Here is an 18,996-nt window from a genome sequence, read left to right on the forward strand (position 1 = left end):
CACTGCAGCGGGTGGTGAAAACAGCCCAGCGCATCACAGGGACTACACTCTCTTCCATTGAGGACATCCAGAAGAAACGCTGTCTGCGTCGAGCTCGCAGCATTCTCAAGGACTCCTCTCACCCCGCTCATAGACTGTTTACTCTCCTGCCTTCCGGTAGGCGCTTCAGGTGCCTCCGGACAAGAACCAGCAGACTAGGAAACAGCTTTTTTTCCCAGAGCTGTTTCATTATTGAACTCTGCTCCCCACTGATTCCACTACCCTCATAACTTTAACTTTAATGCTGCTATTACATTGTTTACATTGCAATACAGGGCTGCCATGCATGACTGAACTGTACCCACCAGTACTGCATGTTATCTGCTCTACCGGACTGTTTACACACACACAGCATCATTTGCACTCTATACTGCTCGCTTGCACACCAGGAATATTACACTGAATGCTCATTTGCACTAATGGACTACTCTCATAATTGCATTACCTCATCTACTGCACTGTTACTTCAATAACTGCACCAACTTCTCTACTGTACTGTAACCCATTGCATTACTGCATCTATTGCATAACTAACTGCATCTACTCATCTATTGCACTATAACTTCAATAACTGCATTAACGCATCTACTGCACTGTAAATGTATAACTGCATCTACTCATGTATTGCACTACAACTTTAATAACTTCATTAACTCATCTACTGCACTGTAACTTAAATAACTGCACTAACTCATCTACTCCACTGTAACCTTAATAACTGCATTAACTCATCTACTGCACTGTAACCTTAATAACTTCATTAACTCATCTACTGCACTGTAACTTTAATAACTGCATTAACTCATCTACTGCACTGTAACCTTAATAACTTCATTAACTCATCTACTGCACTGTAACCTTAATAACTTCATTAACTCATCTACTGCACTGTAACTTTATTAACTGCATTAACTCATCTACTGCACTGTAACTTTAATAACCGCATTAACGCATCTACTGCACTGTAACCTTAATAACCGCATTAACGCATCTACTGCACTGTAACCTTAATAACAGCAGTTACTCATCTACTGCACTGTAACCTTAATAACCGCATTAACGCATCTACTGCACTGTAACCTTAATAACAGCAGTAACTCATCTACTGCACTGTAACTTCAATAACTGCATTAACGCATCTACTGCACTGTAACTTAAATAACTGCACTAACTCATCTACTCCACTGTAACCTTAATAACTGCATTAACTCATCTACTGCACTGTAACCTTAATAGCTTCATTAACTCATCTACTGCACTGTAACCTTAATAACTGCACTAACTCATCTACTGCACTGTAACCTTAATAACTGCATTAACTCATCTACTGCACTGTAACCTTAATAACTTCATTAACTCATCTACTGCACTGTAACTTTAATAACTGCACTAACTCATCTACTGCACTGTAAATGTATAACTGCATCTACTCATGTATTGCACTACAACTTTAATAACTTCATTAACTCATCTACTGCACTGTAACTTTAATAACGGCATTAACTCATCTACTGCACTGTAACCTTAATAACTTCATTAACTCATCTACTGCACTGTAACCTTAATAACTGCACTAACTCATCTACTGCACTGTAACCTTAATAACTGCATTAACTCATCTACTGCACTGTAACCTTAATAACTTCATTAACTCATCTACTGCACTGTAACTTTAATAACTGCATTAACTCATCTACTGCACTGTAACCTTAATAACCGCATTAACGCATCTACTGCACTGTAACCTTAATAACAGCAGTTACTCATCTACTGCACTGTAACCTTAATAACCGCATTAACGCATCTACTGCACTGTAACCTTAATAACAGCAGTAACTCATCTACTGCACTGTAACTTCAATAACTGCATTAACGCATCTACTTCACTGTAACTTAAATAACTGCACTAACTCATCTACTCCACTGTAACCTTAATAACCGCAGTAACTCATCTACTGCACTGTAACCTTAATAACTGAATTAACTCATCTACTGAACTGTAACCTTAATAACTTCATTAACTCATCTACTGCACTGTAACCTTAATAACTGCATCTACTCATGTATTGCACTACAACTTTAATAACTTCATTAACTCATCTACTGCACTGTAACTTAAATAACTGCACTAACTCATCTACTCCACTGTAACCTTAATAACTGCATTAACTCATCTACTGCACTGTAACCTTAATAGCTTCATTAACTCATCTACTGCACTGTAACCTTAATAACTGCACTAACTCATCTACTGCACTGTAACCTTAATAACTTCATTAACTCATCTACTGCACTGTAACTTTAATAACTGCACTAACTCATCTACTGCACTGTAAATGTATAACTGCATCTACTCATGTATTGCACTACAACTTTAATAACTTCATTAACTCATCTACTGCACTGTAACTTTAATAACGGCATTAACTCATCTACTGCACTGTAACCTTAATAACTTCATTAACTCATCTACTGCACTGTAACCTTAATAACTGCACTAACTCATCTACTGCACTGTAACCTTAATAACTGCATTAACTCATCTACTGCACTGTAACCTTAATAACTTCATTAACTCATCTACTGCACTGTAACTTTAATAACTGCACTAACTCATCTACTGCACTGTAACTTCAATAACTGCACTAACTCATCTACTGCACTGTAAATGTATAACTGCATCTACTCATGTATTGCACTACAACTTTAATAACTTCATTAACTCATCTACTGCACTGTAACTTTAATAACGGCATTAACTCATCTACTGCACTGTAACCTTAATAACTTCATTAACTCATCTACTGCACTGTAACTTTAATAACTGCACTAACTCATCTACTGCACTGTAAATGTATAACTGCATCTACTCATGTATTGCACTACAACTTTAATAACTTCATTAACTCATCTACTGCACTGTAACTTTAATAACGGCATTAACTCATCTACTGCACTGTAACCTTAATAACTGCACTAACTCATCTACTGCACTGTAAATGTATAACTGCATCTTCTCATGTATTGCACTATAACTTCAATAACTGCATTAACTCATCTACTGCACTGTAACCTTAATAACTGCATTAACTCATCTACTGCACTGTAACTTCAATAACTGCATTAACTCATCTACTGCACTGTAACCTTAATAACTGCATTAACTCATGTACTGCACTGTACCTTTAATAACTTCATTAACTCATGTACTGCACTGTACCTTTAATAACCACATTAGCTCATCTACTGCACTGTAACTTCAATAACTGCATTAACTCATGTACTGCACTGTATCTTTAATAACCACATCAACTCATCTACTGCACTGTTACTTTAATAGCTAATGTCTAATTAATGCACACTCAAGTCACTTGCACTATTGTATAGTTTATATTGTTATCTGTTAATAACCACCTGTACATTAATGTTCACAGTATATATCCTTTTGTATATATTGTCCATAGTACACACCGACCGTCATATTTTCATAGTACATGCCCATTGTAAAGTATTTTCCTAATATTGTATTCTGTATTTATTCACACTGTATATCTGCACTTGCTAATTGCACTTCTGGTTAGACCTAAACTACATTTCGTTACACTGTACTTGTATATGTGTAATGACAATAAAGTTGAATCTAATCTAATCTAATCATCTAATTTCTTTTAATTTTTAATTACTAATGAAAACCCCAAATTCAGTATCTCAAAAAATTAGAATATTGTGAAAAGGTTCAATATTGAAGACACCTGGTGCCACACTCGTATCAGTTAATGAACTTAAAACACATGCAAAGGCCTTTAAATGGTCTCTCAGTCTAGTTCTGTAGGCCACACAATCATGGGGAAGACTGCTGAGCTGACAGTTGTCCAAAAGACCACCATTGACACCTTGCACAAGGAGGGGAAGACACAAACGGTCATTCCACAGAGCTCTGTGTCCAAGCACATTAATAGAGAGGCGAAGGGAACAAAAAAGTGTACAAGCAATAGGTATAACCGCACCCTGGAGAGGATTGTGAAACAAAACCCATTCAAACATGTGGATGAGATTCACAAAGAGTGGACTGCAGCTGGAGTCAGTGCTTCAAGAACCACTACACACAGACGTATGTCAGACATGGGTTTCAGCTGTCACATTCCTTGTGTCAAGACACTCTTGAACAACAGACAGCGTCAGAAGCGTCTCGCCTGGGCTGAAGACATAAAGGCTGCTGAGTGGTCCAAAGTTATGTTCTCTGATGAAAGTAAATTTTGCATTTCCTTTGGAAATCATGGTCCCAGAGTCTGGAGGAAGAGAGGAGAGGCACAGAATCCATGTTGCTTGAGGTCCAGTGTAAAGTTTCCACAGTCAGTGATGGTTTGGGGTAACATGTCATCTGATGTTCTGAGGTCCAAGGTCAACACAGCCGTATACCAGGAAGTTTTAGAGATCTTCATGCTTCCTGCTGCTGACCAACTTTATGGAGATGCATTTTCATTTTCAAACAGGACTTGACACCTGCACACAGTGCCAAAGCTACCAGTACCTGGTTTAAGGACCATGGTATCCCTATTCTTAATTGGCCAGCAAACTCGCCTGACCTTAACCCCATAGAAAATCTATGTGGTATTGTGAAGAGGAAGATGTGATATGCCAGAACCTAACAATGCATCAGAGCTGAAGGTCACTATCAGAGCAACCTGGGCTCTCATAACACCTGAGTAGTGCCACAGACTGATCCACTCCAGGCCACGCCGCATTGGTGCAGTAATTCAGACAAAAGGAGCCCCAACTAAGTACTGAGTGATGTACATGCTCATACTTTTCATGTTCATACTTTTTTAGTTGGCCAAGATTTCTAAAAATCCTTCCTTTGTATTGGTCTTAAGTAATATTCTAATTTTATGAGAAACTGAATTTGTGGTTTTCATTAGTTGTCAGTTATAATCATCAAAATTAAAAGAAATAAACACTTAAAATATATCAGTCTGTGTGGAATGAATGTATACATTATACAAGTTTCACTTTTTGAATGGAATTAGTAAAATAAATCAACTTTTTGATGATATTTTAATTATATGATCAGCACCTGTATTTCATATTTAAAAGTATTTGACAAAATTGTAAAAAATGTAAAAATGTTTTTGTTTCAATCGGTAGACATCTTTATAATATATTAGCATAAATATTAATTAGAAACATAAAATTCACTCAAAATGCTAAATATGTTTTGTTACACAAATACAGAATATCATTTTTCCTGAAATAAGTAACTGGAGCCAAGTGTGACCCCTACATGATGAGGGCCAGTAAACTGAACAAAATAATAATGAATTGCAAAATATTTGTATAAAGTGTGATTGATCACTACCTATTCCTTATTTTGTTAGATATCTTAATTATCAAATACCAAGTTACAAAAAGGCTTTCCATATGTGTTTCCTTTATAACAAAATTGTAATGTTTGACTGTAATCATAATGCAAAACTTGGTACTTTATCAAAATAAAAACATCAAAAAATGGACCAAAAATGGACAGAAGTTGAAAAAAAATCTTATTTGAGATTGTCTAAATGTACATTAAAAAACACAAATCCTAAATCATATCTCAACAGCTATAGGAATTCACAAACTAAATTGGATTTTAATAGACTGGTCTGTTTTAACCTATAATAATGCATGAATTGACAAATCCATTACAAGTATATATATATATATTTTATTGTTTTCAGTGGGTTAAAATGGGTAATAATTATTGTATAAATAATAACGATTGAATTCCCTAAAAATGTGAAAATAAAATCATTATTAAACAAAAAGTATTACATTGGCTTCGGTCACTTTTGACGAGACGAGTGTGACCTAAAAAAAGAGTCCCAGAGGCACATCTCAGATCGATGGTCAAATGACACAGATGATAAAAACACAGACGGAGATTAGACGTGAGAGGCGGAGGAGACGTGTGTTTCAGTTAATGAGGGGTCACGAGAGGTCAAAGTAAACACAATCATAAACAGAAGAATGAAGAAATGAACGGACGTGTTTAAATGATTCTCCTTGTTTCTGTCGGGGAATGTTCATGCTGATGTTTCTGAAATCACCATGTTCACTACACAACAGAGCAGTCGCGATGACATCAGCAAACTGGAGTTGACCAATCAGCATCCGGGAACAGAGATCTCACCATACTGAACAATACACACACAGAAACAACTCGTCGCAGTTCATGAGTTTAACATGTTTTATCATGTATGTTTACTGTAGACATTACAGGACACATCAACTAACATGAGCAGACATGAATCCATGATAACAATTCTTGATAACAAAACCTCATTTGATATCTGTGAGATTTATAAGGAGATAATCCAAAGAAACACAGTTCACCTTTATAAAAACACTTCAATAACATAAAGAGAATCACACCAGACAAGACTCCTCAGAGGAGGACATGAGATCTCTTCTACATCTCCATCATCTCCTCTGGACATCAGTGAGATTCAGTGGACCTCTCGTGTGTGTCTCAGATGTTTCTCCTGAGAGAAAGAGTCAGATATGTGTCAGGAGAGTTTTAGAGGAGACGTCAAACTGAACTCTCTGTCTCGTCTGTGATCAAACATCAATATTATTGAAGATCTCAACATCAACTCATCACATTACACTCTACATTCATCTCATCTCAGGTGTGAACTCCATCAGATCTCTTGAGCTGTGAACGAGAAAGACGTGAGCATCATTCACCTAAAGAGGACGAGCGTTTGATATGTTTGGACGGATGCACAGAGGGAATGATGGGGTGCATGTTTTCTTCCGGTGGGTCGTTGCTACGGTGACGACACCTGCCGCAGAAGGATTTAGGCATACCTGAAAAGCAGGTCTCCATCTCTCCCTCCTCCACATGAGACCCTGTGAAAGCCCATATCAGCTTCCTCAGATGTTGCTTCAACACAATCGGGTAACTGGACTCTTGGTGGAGGCAGTCAGAGCAGATATGAAGCCACCGCACAATGGTGCATTCATTCTCTCTCTCTCTCTCTCGCTCCGTCTATTCTTCCCCAGCTGCAGAGGAATCCTGTCCAACTTTCCCCCCCACCACACAACTGCCACCCGTCCACCAGCAGAAAGAGAGCCACACAAAAGCAGGATTCATCCCGAGCAGGACCTATTTAAGCGTTACGCAGCTGCATCGATTTATTAAAAGATGGGTGGGGAGAGAGACGTGGGGTCAGCGGAGGTCACGGACCCCCGGATGATTTTATTAACCCTCTGAAGATGATAACATGTTAATGAGCTGGAAATATTCAACAGGGACCAGAAGAGTTACAGTGGTGACGTGCAGCTGGAGTTTAATGTCATGAAGTCATCACTCACAAACACTCGACAGACTGACAGAACACACATCATCACGTCTGAAATCATCACAGTGGAGACTGTGAAGAAATGAAAATGATCAACACTGTGTGTGTGTGTGTGTGTGTGTGTGTGTGTCAGACACCTGCTATCCACAGGAGAACATTATTGCTCAGATGTTTCTCTTGCACAGCTCAAGAGATTTGATGAAGCTCTCAGTTGTGTTTCATCTCAATATTATCTTTGTCTCAGACGTTTCTCCTAAATTTGTGAGGATCAACATCTGAGACTTAAAGAACATTTGTGATCTCCATTTCATCTGATGGATGTCTAGGATAAAGAATTATTAGAAGGTACAGATCAGATCGTTTCTACTGATTGTGTAAACTTCATAAATCCACTAAAACACAAAATCATCCTCACAATGTCAATGATTTGCTTCCACTTGTTTTGTGCAGTTGTTAACATGTTTGTTTTAAAGCCTGACTTAAATGAACAAAATCCTACACACGTGCGCGCAAACACACACACACACAAACACACACACACGCATCTGTGCAAAAACTTACACACACACACACACATGTGTGCGCAATAACACAGACGTGTGCAAACTCGCACACATACACACACACGTGTGTGCGTGCAATCACAAGCACGCACACACTGGTGCACGCAACCGCAAACACACACACAAACACACACACATGTGCGCGCAATCACAAACACACACATGCGGGACACATACGCACACACACACAAACAAACACACAAACACACTCATGCGGCACACATACGCACACACACAAACAAACACACAAACACACACATGCGGCACACATACGCACGCACACAAACACACACATGCGGCACACATACGCACACACACAAACACATACATGTACACACATGTGCGCGCAATCACAAACACACACATGCGGCGCACACACACAAACACACACACACACACACACAAACACACACACACAGAAGCTCTTTGAAGGGACGTTCCCACAGCAGCACGAGATTTCCATCACAGGTGCACACACAGAAACATCAAACTCATCTTTTCTTTCAGTCTTCTTCATGTGATTATTTAACTAAACCGGTCAGAGACACATGTGGAATACATCTCATAAACACAAATAAATATGTGAAGAACAAAAACATGCTTAAGAATATTCTAAAGAAAAAACATGTCTTTAAATCAGGCCTGAGTTTTCATTGATTACCTCATTTCATTTGATAACATCTGATGTATTCACAATATTTCATGGAGAAGCAGAAAGAGCCTAAAACAAAAACAAAAGACAGAAACAGTTCGTTTTGGCCACATTCAGCAATAACAAAACAAAGAGAGAGTTGGTGTTTCTCGGTATTTCGAGCGAGCTTCAGGTGAGACTCACTGGAGCCTAAAGTTCTCCTGAGCTGAGGACGGTCAGGTGACGGTCAGGTGACGCTGAGGCTCCGCCCACCTTCTTCTCAGAGAAAAACATCATGATAGACAAAACCTGAGTCCATGACCTTTAGATTCAGGAATTCCCCCAGGAATTTATCTCCATCATTACAGCGGACAAAAGAGCAAGCCTTCATTCTCACAAGAGAAAAACTCTCTTCACGTGTTGTGTTTGCTCAACTTCCTGTCATGAAACTTTCTATCCTGACAACACACACACACACACACACTCAACCAGCGCTCAGGTTTGTGTTTACAGAAGGGACATGTGACCCAGGCAACAAAACCAGTCGTATGGGTCAATTCTCAATGTACATTCATATATCATCTAAAATAAATCAGCTATCCATTCATATACAGTTTGTAAGAATCAGACAATGTTTGGCTGAGATACAACTGTTTCAAAAATTCTCAAAACTGAGAAAACAGCTTATAAAGTTGTTGAAATGAAGAAGTCTTTAGCACAGTATATTACTCAAATAAAGTTTTGATTTATCTACGGTAGGACATTTACTAAATATCTTCATGGAACTTAATGAGCATGATACTTAAGAATCCAGGGTCACAAATGATCTCACTGTCCTGCTCACATTGACCTTTTGACCTCTGCACCCACGAGGATCTGTACTGACACCTCTGTGACCGTCTCCAACGGCAACAAGCATCATCATCACAGTCACATGCTGCACATACAACTGCACCACAAACACACACACACACACACACACATGTTGGGTTTCCATGTTTTATGGGGACATTCCATAGACACAATGGTTTTTATACTGTAAAAAAACAATATATAATAATCTCCCCCTAAACCTCACAATCAGCTCATCTTCTGTCCATTTATTATCAACTTTTAGATATTTTTGTTTTGATAAGTACCAAGTTTTGCATTATGATTACAATAAAACATTACAATTTTGTTATAAAGGAAACACATATGGAAAGCCTTTTTGTAACTTGGTATTTGATAATTAAGATATCTATCAAAATAAGGAATAGATAGTGATCAATCACACTTTATACAAAGATTAGACTTTCAAAAAAGTTAATTCTGTATGATTTACAATCTTGTTTCCTCATGGGGACCAAAAAATGTCCATCTTTCTAACCCTACACACACACAATGAACAGAGAATGCTTTCCTTACTTTAACAAAATGAACAAAAACAAAGTGAAATCTGTAAATACAAACTGAATTCACGCGCGCTCAGATTCACACTTCAGTTAATGTCAAAACTTCATCGTCAACAATACTCTTGATAGGGATTTTATTTACGCACAAAAACAAGTTTCTATCATGAATTATGTCAATTATAATAAACTATGGATCGATCCTGAACATAATTCGATTCGGAAATGTGACAAATATTTATATCATATACACGCGCTTGTCAATTAAATAAAGAATTTTCAGAAATAATATAATTATTAGAAAACGTTTTATTATTTAGAATTATTATATAGAAAAATAATTGAGAAATAAATATAATAATGAAGCTGAAAATTAATTAATTTCTATCGCACAAAGTGACGCATCAATAATCCAGACGTGAGTTATTTCAAAATATATCCTGCCTCAGGTAAAGATTATTACATTTAAATACTGCTGCGTGACACGAATTTAAGTGTAATTTGATTAATTTTACAAACGATTTATGATGATGGAAAATTCCGTTCAACTTTTTTCAACTTTAATACAATGCCACATCTTCAACAAACAACGCAAATATAATTACAACAACAACCACAACAATAATTATAGCCTTGCGTGTATAATAATACAAATGATAATCATAAAAATATACGATTTATTAATATCTGAAAGTAATGGATAACTCAATTTAAATTGTTTGACGGCCCTTTGATTGTTTTTTTAAAATCCATATTGCAAAAGATGAGTTAATGATTATTAATTAATTCAGATAATGACGCGTCACGCGCACAGGCATCCAGCGCACCTGCAAATTTACAGTTTTAGTATATTTCGATATGAATCAATTACAATGTATGTTACATTCGATCACTAAATATTCTATCAATACGAGAAAAACGAAATAAATCGGAAAACTCAAATAACAGCAGTTACAATCAATCGAGTAGTATTATAACCCTGCGTTATACCATTTACTTTACACTACAGTTTTATCATTTGAAAAACATTCTGTAGCACAATAAATTAATTACGAACGAATGGTTGACAGTTAAATTAAAAAAAATACGTAAAAGCTTTTACAGGCTAAAAAAACGAAATCGCCTATACATTAATTTTCTGAAGTTCGGTCTCAATGCCCAAAGAATTAAACGCTACAAAAGAAATACATCAGATAGTAAACCCATCACATCATAAAAAATAATAAAGCACTCATGTCTTTGACTTGAAGAGAGAGAGAGAGAGAGAGAGAGAGAGAGGGAGAGAGAGAGGGAGAGAGAGAAACGCGCACAAATGCAAATAACGACAGCTCTGGATCTGCACGTACAGGCTTGGAGACCAAGTCACATCTATATATCTACATATGTCAGCTTTCCCAAACTGTGGTCTCCCCGCTTCCCTGTGCGTCTTTCCCAACCTCTCCAAGAGCCACAGGGAAAAAACTCACATGAAAGTGTCGAGCAGGCCGCGGGTCCATGTTCCCCCCTGGAGGACAGGACACCCGTGTCGGGTGAGCAGTGAGACACGTATACATCCACAGAGCTGCGCGCGCTTTCGCCTCTCTCTATATGTGTACGTTTGCAGGAACACGGAGAAAAGACGCTCTAAAGAGAGACGCGCGTCTTTTCTCTTTCTTTTCTTTTTTTATATACACAGAACTGCTTTTTGTTCTTCATTTTTTCATTTAAGGGGGTAATGGAAGGAGGGTGCTCGTTTGATCACATGATTACAATTCACCTGAGATAAAACAAAGGACGCAAAGAAAGAGAGAGACCGAGACACAGAGATGCTCTCATAGTCAGGATCCCCTTATCAGAGTCAACATTCATGGATAATGAAAAAGGGAATGATTTTTGGCCTGGCTGGTGGGGGGTGTCGCGCGATGGCAATACAAGAGGTTATTGTTGACCAGAACAGCGCGCGTGTTTGTATGCGTTTGGCCCGTCGTTCCCCTCTCTTCTCGTCTTTCTATATTTTCTGTTTAAACGCGTTAAACGCGTTAAATGCGCTCTCTGTGTTTTTATGTGACGCTGATGCGATTATAAAACTCACACATAACAAGACACAGGCTCATTCCAACGCTGCGCGCGCGGGCCGCATCGGGCCTGCGCGCGCTACATCAAGCGCATGCTGTGAACTCATGTCAAATACCGAGATTTCATCAGAAACTACAAATAAGTTTCTTCTGGTGCACAGTGGGCGTTAAATTGTTTACTGGAGGAGATTCAGTAACTTGAACACACAAACGACACATTACGCAGTTGTTGGACAATCTTATAATCATTTCTAAAAGTTTACTTTTTTCCAACGTCGCATGGCGGCCAATAAGAATGTAAGAATAAAGACTTTATTGCGCACAGCAGGTGCGATGCCCCGACGCGGCGCTGCTGACAGGTTTGTGACGCTTGGCGGGTCTGAAGGTCCCTGAACCTCACTTTTACCCTGCGGCACAACCCGTCCAACAACGGGCCAGTGTGATCGGAAAGACTTCAAAGAATGAGCCAAGACCCCGTGACACGGTGACCACCTGTGAAACTTATCACTGAAACAGTGACATTAAAAACACAATAATAAGAAAAAGAGTCAAACATAGACAGTTCTGGCGCAAATACAACCACGTGAGCGAGTTTATCTTCAATAGGAGCTGTAAAATAAAGTACTTAAAATATTTATTTTAAAAAGTCCACAAGCCATTAGAAGATCCGACGTGTTGATTGATTTCATTAAATGAAAAAGTTAAACCAACACGTTATAACTAAATAAATAAAAACAAGACATTGTATTAAATCAAATATTATCAATAAGAAAGAAATACAAATGTGATCAATTTCTTTGATTTAGGTAGTTAAAAAAGATCAGATGATGCATAGACAGATTTCGTCCAGAGTTTTGTTTTTATTGCACATTATGAAAAAAATACTTATAGGAAAATCTGCAGACGGGCTTTTAAACATTCCGACAAAATTAACGAAACACAGAAATATGAAACTCAGCAGATATTAAGAAATGCACGGAAATGTTTAAATCGCAAATAAAGATTAAATTACACTGGAGGCCAAATATTACTGCGGGTGATTTGCAGCAGAAATCACGCCCACCGTAAAAAAACTCCGAGCACAATCCGCAGCCAATCAGAGAGCGACCCGACGGGCTCCTTTAAGAGATTTTTTTCCATGAATTAGTTTTTTTCTCCCTCTTCACACAACGAGGCTCTTTAAGCCCCGGCGCGCGACACAGAGGGGCATTCAGAGCGCGAGCGAGGGGGCAGGAACCGACGGACGGACTCTCGCGCTGGGCGGGCGACCTGCTTTAGTGCAGTAAGACGCTTGACATTATTACCTCTCTCTCTCTCTCTCTCTTTCTCTCACTAACACTGTGTGTGGATATACGACACTGGAATCCGTCGAAAAAAGGCCGAACGGAATGAAATGATATGATTAAATACTTTAGCATATACACTGGATTTATTTTCTACTTTTCTACTTTCAAGTTTCTTGAAAAGTTTGCATGAGTTTTCTGTTCGGCTTATTTCTATCGTTGAGTTTTGGTAACACGACAAGCGATTTTTTTACAGAAGAAATAATTTACGACTTTAAAGTGTGAAATAATAAATAACTGTAGTGTAAAATCATCTGCGTTTTCAGGAAGACGCTCTTTAAAACGAGTTAGTGTCCTAATGTGTATCTTTAAAGATTCATGCGAATCAACATTAAAAAATAAAAATGACGATTTGGAACAAGGTGTAATGGAAGGTTCTTTAATTTTTTTTTGTGAGCAACAGGTTATGCTCATTATGAGCAAATATTGGACTGTCTAATCTAAATGTCCTAAAAGTCAAATGATTTACTTCTGCGTCAAGCTAAAAAACTTAGTTTGTGATCTTCTGATATGTCATTTTCATTGATCACCAGATAAGCTGAACTTGTGTAAATCAGATGTTGTTTCAATTTTGAACGACATTAATTTCGACATGTTTGAATGAAATTGCGTCATTAGTGAGAGTTTGTGTTTTGGCATGTGGGAATTGGGGACAAATTATTGTCAAGCCATGCGTAATGATCTTACTGAATGAACCGGCGCAAATCATTTCAGGCGTTTGTCGAAATAATGACGGACATAAAAACTTTTGAGTAAACACATTGAGCAGTGACAGAAACACGAATAATGAGCTTTAGTTTCAGAGCTGTGAGAGGTGAGACCTCTGCGCCGGGCACGCGCAAAAACAAGCGCTTTTTGTGCTGAAACGCGTTTGACGGAAAATAGCGCAAACAGAGGCGCTCTATTCACACACAAATAAAACACGCGTGACTAGAACCTGTTTATCTGAGGTGCTATGTGACGTAAACAATCTGAGGCGCTTTGCGAAACTTTACCCTTGTACTCAGACAGAATCAGACACAGATGTGACACTCGACTCTCATCCGAGTCTGATTATAATTAACGGTGATGTCGAGATCCGATCTGACACCCAGCAGTAACTCAAGTCTTAAACACCGATCTTTAATATTCACTCGAGAATAGAGCACATACATGCTGAAAGAAATAGTGTCATGAATGTTGCGTGTAATATGTGCGTGTAATACGCATATGTGCTCTCGGCTGATTCTGAGTCGTCTCTTGTGCTTTCACACGCGCACAAACACTGTGTGATTCAGCCGAGCAGGCGCGCGAGCGCACGCACGCGGTCAGTGTTTATCCAGCAATGAAGCCGGTATTATTCCAGCACTTTCTCTCCCGGGAGCTTGAACAAACCGCCAGAGTTTCAACAGTAGCCTGTTAGCGGGAGTGAAGCTAAAATAACACACACTGACGCCACATATGATTGCGGCGCTGCTCTGGAAACACGTGAATTGTAAATAAAGTCAAAGGCTCAGTGTTTAGAGCAGCTTTCCCTTAACACGTGTATCTTGTTCTCGAGATGTTTGACTTATGAGCAGCGCTGAGGCAGATCCCCCTCACATTTGTAAATGCAAACTTTGTTCATGTATTTCCCCTCGTGTTGTGGAGGTCATACACACCTGACCTTTGTGTGGATTGTCTTGCAGGTCTTTGTGACAGACACATCTTCATCCCGAGGAAGACAGCGAATGGGTTCCCTTTGACAGAACCAGAAGCGAGTGAAAGAAGTGCAACAGTCCCATCGGAGAACCGAAATCTACTGAGAACCTTCCCGACACCCGAGAGCGCAGCGCGAGAGCAGCGATGTCGGCGGAGGAACACAGTTTATCTGAGGTGGAGATGAGTCCCGGGGTGTCCGAAGACGGTCGCTCCATGTCCCCCGGGCCCTCGTCGGGCGCTCCCGGAGGGGCGGACTCCCCGTTGTCCGGTCAGCCGTCTCAGATGTCGGGCGAGGAGGCGGCGGGCGTCTCCGCGAGCGTCTCGGTGAAGTCGGACGAAGAAGACGACCGTTTCCCCATCGGGATCCGCGAGGCGGTCAGTCAGGTGCTGAACGGATACGACTGGACCCTCGTGCCCATGCCCGTGCGCGTGAACTCGGGCAGCAAGAACAAGCCGCACGTGAAGCGGCCGATGAACGCGTTCATGGTGTGGGCGCAGGCCGCGCGCCGGAAACTGGCGGATCAATATCCGCACCTGCACAACGCCGAGCTCAGCAAGACGCTCGGCAAACTCTGGAGGTGAGAACACATGACATCCACTGACCACAAGAGAGAGAAATAACCACAGGGTCACGTGACCACATATTGTTTACTCTTGTGATGTTGCATGATACACACTAAGAACACACATAAAAATGTTCTTTTTAAGGATAAAACTGAACACGGGTCTCAGAACAGAAAAGATTTTCCAAGATCGATTTCCTATCATCATATTAGGTTTTGAAAATACTGTTTTACATTTTTCACATTGTTTTCATACAAACATTATTCTTAAAACTGAATGACATATAATGTCGATAAAACATTCTTTTCAGGTTGATGCAAGAACATTTTTGATAACTTTGAGAGTAGTTTGAGACAACTTAAAGAGACCGTTACCCAGAGTTTCCTGTTAGCTGGGCTGTGGCTTTAGTCTGAAATAATCATTCCTTCACGAAACCATATTAGAGCGACAAATCCCTTCAGGAGCCGCTGTGGAAACACACACACACACACACACACACACACACACACACACACACACACACACAGACACACACACAGCATTAGTGAGTATATTTATGTTGAATAGTTTATTTTAATGAGGCAGCGAGTGTTTGATTCTACTAGACTGCAGTGACGGTGTTTAACACTGAGAGTATAAATAAATAAATAAATAAAAGTTCTCGCTCGCTCATGATGATGGGGTGACAGGGTGGACGCCTCCAACACCAAACATACGAGAGCAGAAATCTGAAGCGTTCTCACTATTTAACAGTACAACAATGTGAAGGCCAAAGTCATTTTCTGAAGATGGAAATAAAGTAAACACTGGCTCTACTTATTTTATTGGGAAGTGTGTCACAAAATGAAATCCTGGTATTACACAGTTGACATGAAAGATTTGATTTAAAATAAGCAAATTCTTCCCTACATTTTATTTTCAGACTCCTGAACGAGTCGGATAAGAGGCCTTTCATTGAAGAGGCCGAGCGTTTGAGGAAACAGCATAAGAAGGATTATCCCGAGTACAAATATCAGCCACGTCGACGCAAGAACGGCAAACTGGGAACCGGATCTGAGGGCGACGGCCACTCCGAGGGCGAGGTCAGTCACAGCCAATCACATTACAAGAGTCTGCACCTGGAGGTGGCACACAGCGGGGCGGCGGGGTCACCGCTGGGCGACGGGCATCACCCTCACTCTACAGGTGAGACACACAAACACCCCTGCATACGTCAACACTCGTCGTCACCCGCAACAAACATCTGATCGCATTCCGTTTGTTGTTTCAGGTCAGAATCACAGCCCGCCGACACCCCCCACCACCCCTAAAACAGAACTGCAGGGGGGTAAATCTGGGGAAGGGAAGCGTGAGGCCGGGGGATCCAGGGGTGGTCTGGGGGTGGGAGCAGACGGAAGCTCCTCCTCTGCGTCGGGCAGCAGCAAACCTCACATTGACTTTGGTAACGTGGACATTGGTGAGATCAGTCATGACGTGATGGCCAACATGGAGCCGTTTGATGTGAATGAGTTTGACCAGTATTTGCCCCCCAACGGTCACCCCGGCGTGGCACAGGTGACGGGAGGAGCGGGCTCGGGATCCTCGGCCTCCCCGTATTCGTACGGAATCACGTCGGCCCTGGCGGCCGCCAGCGGGCACTCAGGCGCGTGGCTCTCCAAACAGCAGCTGTCGTCCCAGCAGCACCTGGGCTCAGATGTGGGGAAGACTCAGATCAAGAGCGAGGCTCATTTCTCCAGCGAGGCGGCGTCTGCAGCCAGCGGAGCTCACGTCACCTACACGCCTCTCAGTCTGCCGCACTACAGCTCCGCCTTCCCCTCGCTGGCGACCAGAGCCCAGTTCGATTACGCCGAGCACCAGGCGTCCGGCTCGTACTACGCTCACTCCGGTCAGACCTCCGGCCTTTACTCCGCCTTCTCTTACATGGGCCCGTCCCAGAGGCCTCTGTACACAGCCATCCCTGACCCCGGATCAGTGCCGCAGTCACACAGCCCAACACACTGGGAGCAGCCTGTCTACACCACACTGTCACGACCGTGACACACACACAAACACACACACAACGGTTTCAGTCCTGTTTGAATCCAGTAGCTGTTCGTGTGCTTCATGAACATCATGAGAAATATTGGCCTGCACTACAATCTACAGCATTCTGAGGGGTGTGTGGACATCTGCAGGGAAATATCATGACAGAGATCTGCTCTTACTCTACTGACACAAACAATGTTTTATGAGTCCATTATGACCAAAGTAAGAGACCAAAACATTCAAACCAGAAGAAATTGTGAGTTTCTCCATTCGGTTTAACAGAAACTTCAACTCAACATCCACACACGCGACAGAGATCTGATAATATTACCTGTACATCTGTGTTTTTATATTTGTATGAATGAATAATCTCTTTTATTAACCAAAATAAGGCCATATTGTTTTTGTTGTCACATTAATAATGACGTGTTTGCATTATTGTAATCTGTTTTAGTGACGTCGCTCTTGTGATTTTGTTGCCATAACTCCACTGAACTCCGTCTTCACCACTGTGTTGAGTTTCTTCACGATATTGTCAGTTTGTGTAAATTTCACAGATGAACACCAGATGAATTTACGGTGTTAAACACAGACGCAAGAGACGCGACGCTGTCATGACGTAACGACGCGTCTCTCATCATGTCGAACGATCGTAGGTTCACGATTTAAATCAAAGGAAACTTTTTTCAGGACACGAAACTATTGCGGAGTCTAAATTCTTATGTGATTTTTTTCAAATGTTATTTTTAACGTATTTTGTGGAATAACCGTATATAAACACTGAAATGTAAAGAATACATCAATTTGCATTTCTGTTCTGAACACGTGACAAACAAATAAAACTCGATATAATTTTGTACAACTTACAAAACGGTCTGTTATTGTACACGATGTTTAATATTTTTTCCTTTGATGTAGACTTGTTTTGTTATTTTCTATTAAAAAGCAAAATCTCGATTTAGAGCCTACATCTTACAGTAGGTCTTTCTTGTTATATATTACAGAATATTATTTATATTTGTTGTTTTTTTCTTTTTTTATCAGTAGCGTTTTTTTCCGATGTCGGATTGTTTTTGTTGTTGTGTAATGTTGTGGTTGCTAAGTGTTGTTGTTTTTCTGTGTAAATAGAAGAGAGCAATGACTAACCTCCCTCACTTTAAATAAAGCTCAAGTCATACAAACTCATTAAAGAAATCATTCATCCTGCAATATAACCGCTCGTGACGCGGTCGTGTGATCACGTGTTTGAATCCGGTATACCGGACCAACGATGATCAAACCACTTTATTAAACTCAACGATTCTTGACTTGGTATTTGATCACACAATTAAAGTGATATTTCACTCAAACATTCTGTCAGCAT

General features: G+C 40.2%; 2 protein-coding genes across 2 annotated transcripts in view; one reads left to right on the forward strand and one right to left on the reverse strand.

Annotated features, from left to right (window-relative positions):
- Window positions 1–11,582, reverse strand: part of LOC130426252 (ER lumen protein-retaining receptor 3) — a 41,270-nt gene extending 29,688 nt beyond the window's left edge. Inside the window, exon 1 of the mRNA XM_056752927.1 lies at window positions 11,434–11,582. Coding sequence (XP_056608905.1) covers window positions 11,434–11,520 — 87 coding nt within the window. The 5' untranslated portion in view covers window positions 11,521–11,582. The remainder of the gene's footprint in view (window positions 1–11,433) is intronic.
- Window positions 11,583–13,168: 1,586 nt separating this feature from the next.
- On the forward strand, window positions 13,169–17,781 carry LOC130426241 (transcription factor Sox-10-like). Its single transcript, XM_056752911.1, has 4 exons — window positions 13,169–13,303; window positions 15,032–15,622; window positions 16,531–16,793; window positions 16,879–17,781. Exons 2-4 carry the CDS (start codon window positions 15,189–15,191, stop codon window positions 17,643–17,645), a joined length of 1,464 nt encoding a protein of 487 aa, XP_056608889.1. The 5' UTR covers window positions 13,169–13,303; window positions 15,032–15,188; the 3' UTR covers window positions 17,646–17,781.
- The last annotated feature ends 1,215 nt before the right edge of the window (window positions 17,782–18,996 follow it).

The sequence above is a fragment of the Triplophysa dalaica genome, chromosome 7, assembly GCF_015846415.1.
Source record: "Triplophysa dalaica isolate WHDGS20190420 chromosome 7, ASM1584641v1, whole genome shotgun sequence".
Classification (NCBI taxonomy): Eukaryota; Metazoa; Chordata; class Actinopteri; order Cypriniformes; family Nemacheilidae; genus Triplophysa; species Triplophysa dalaica.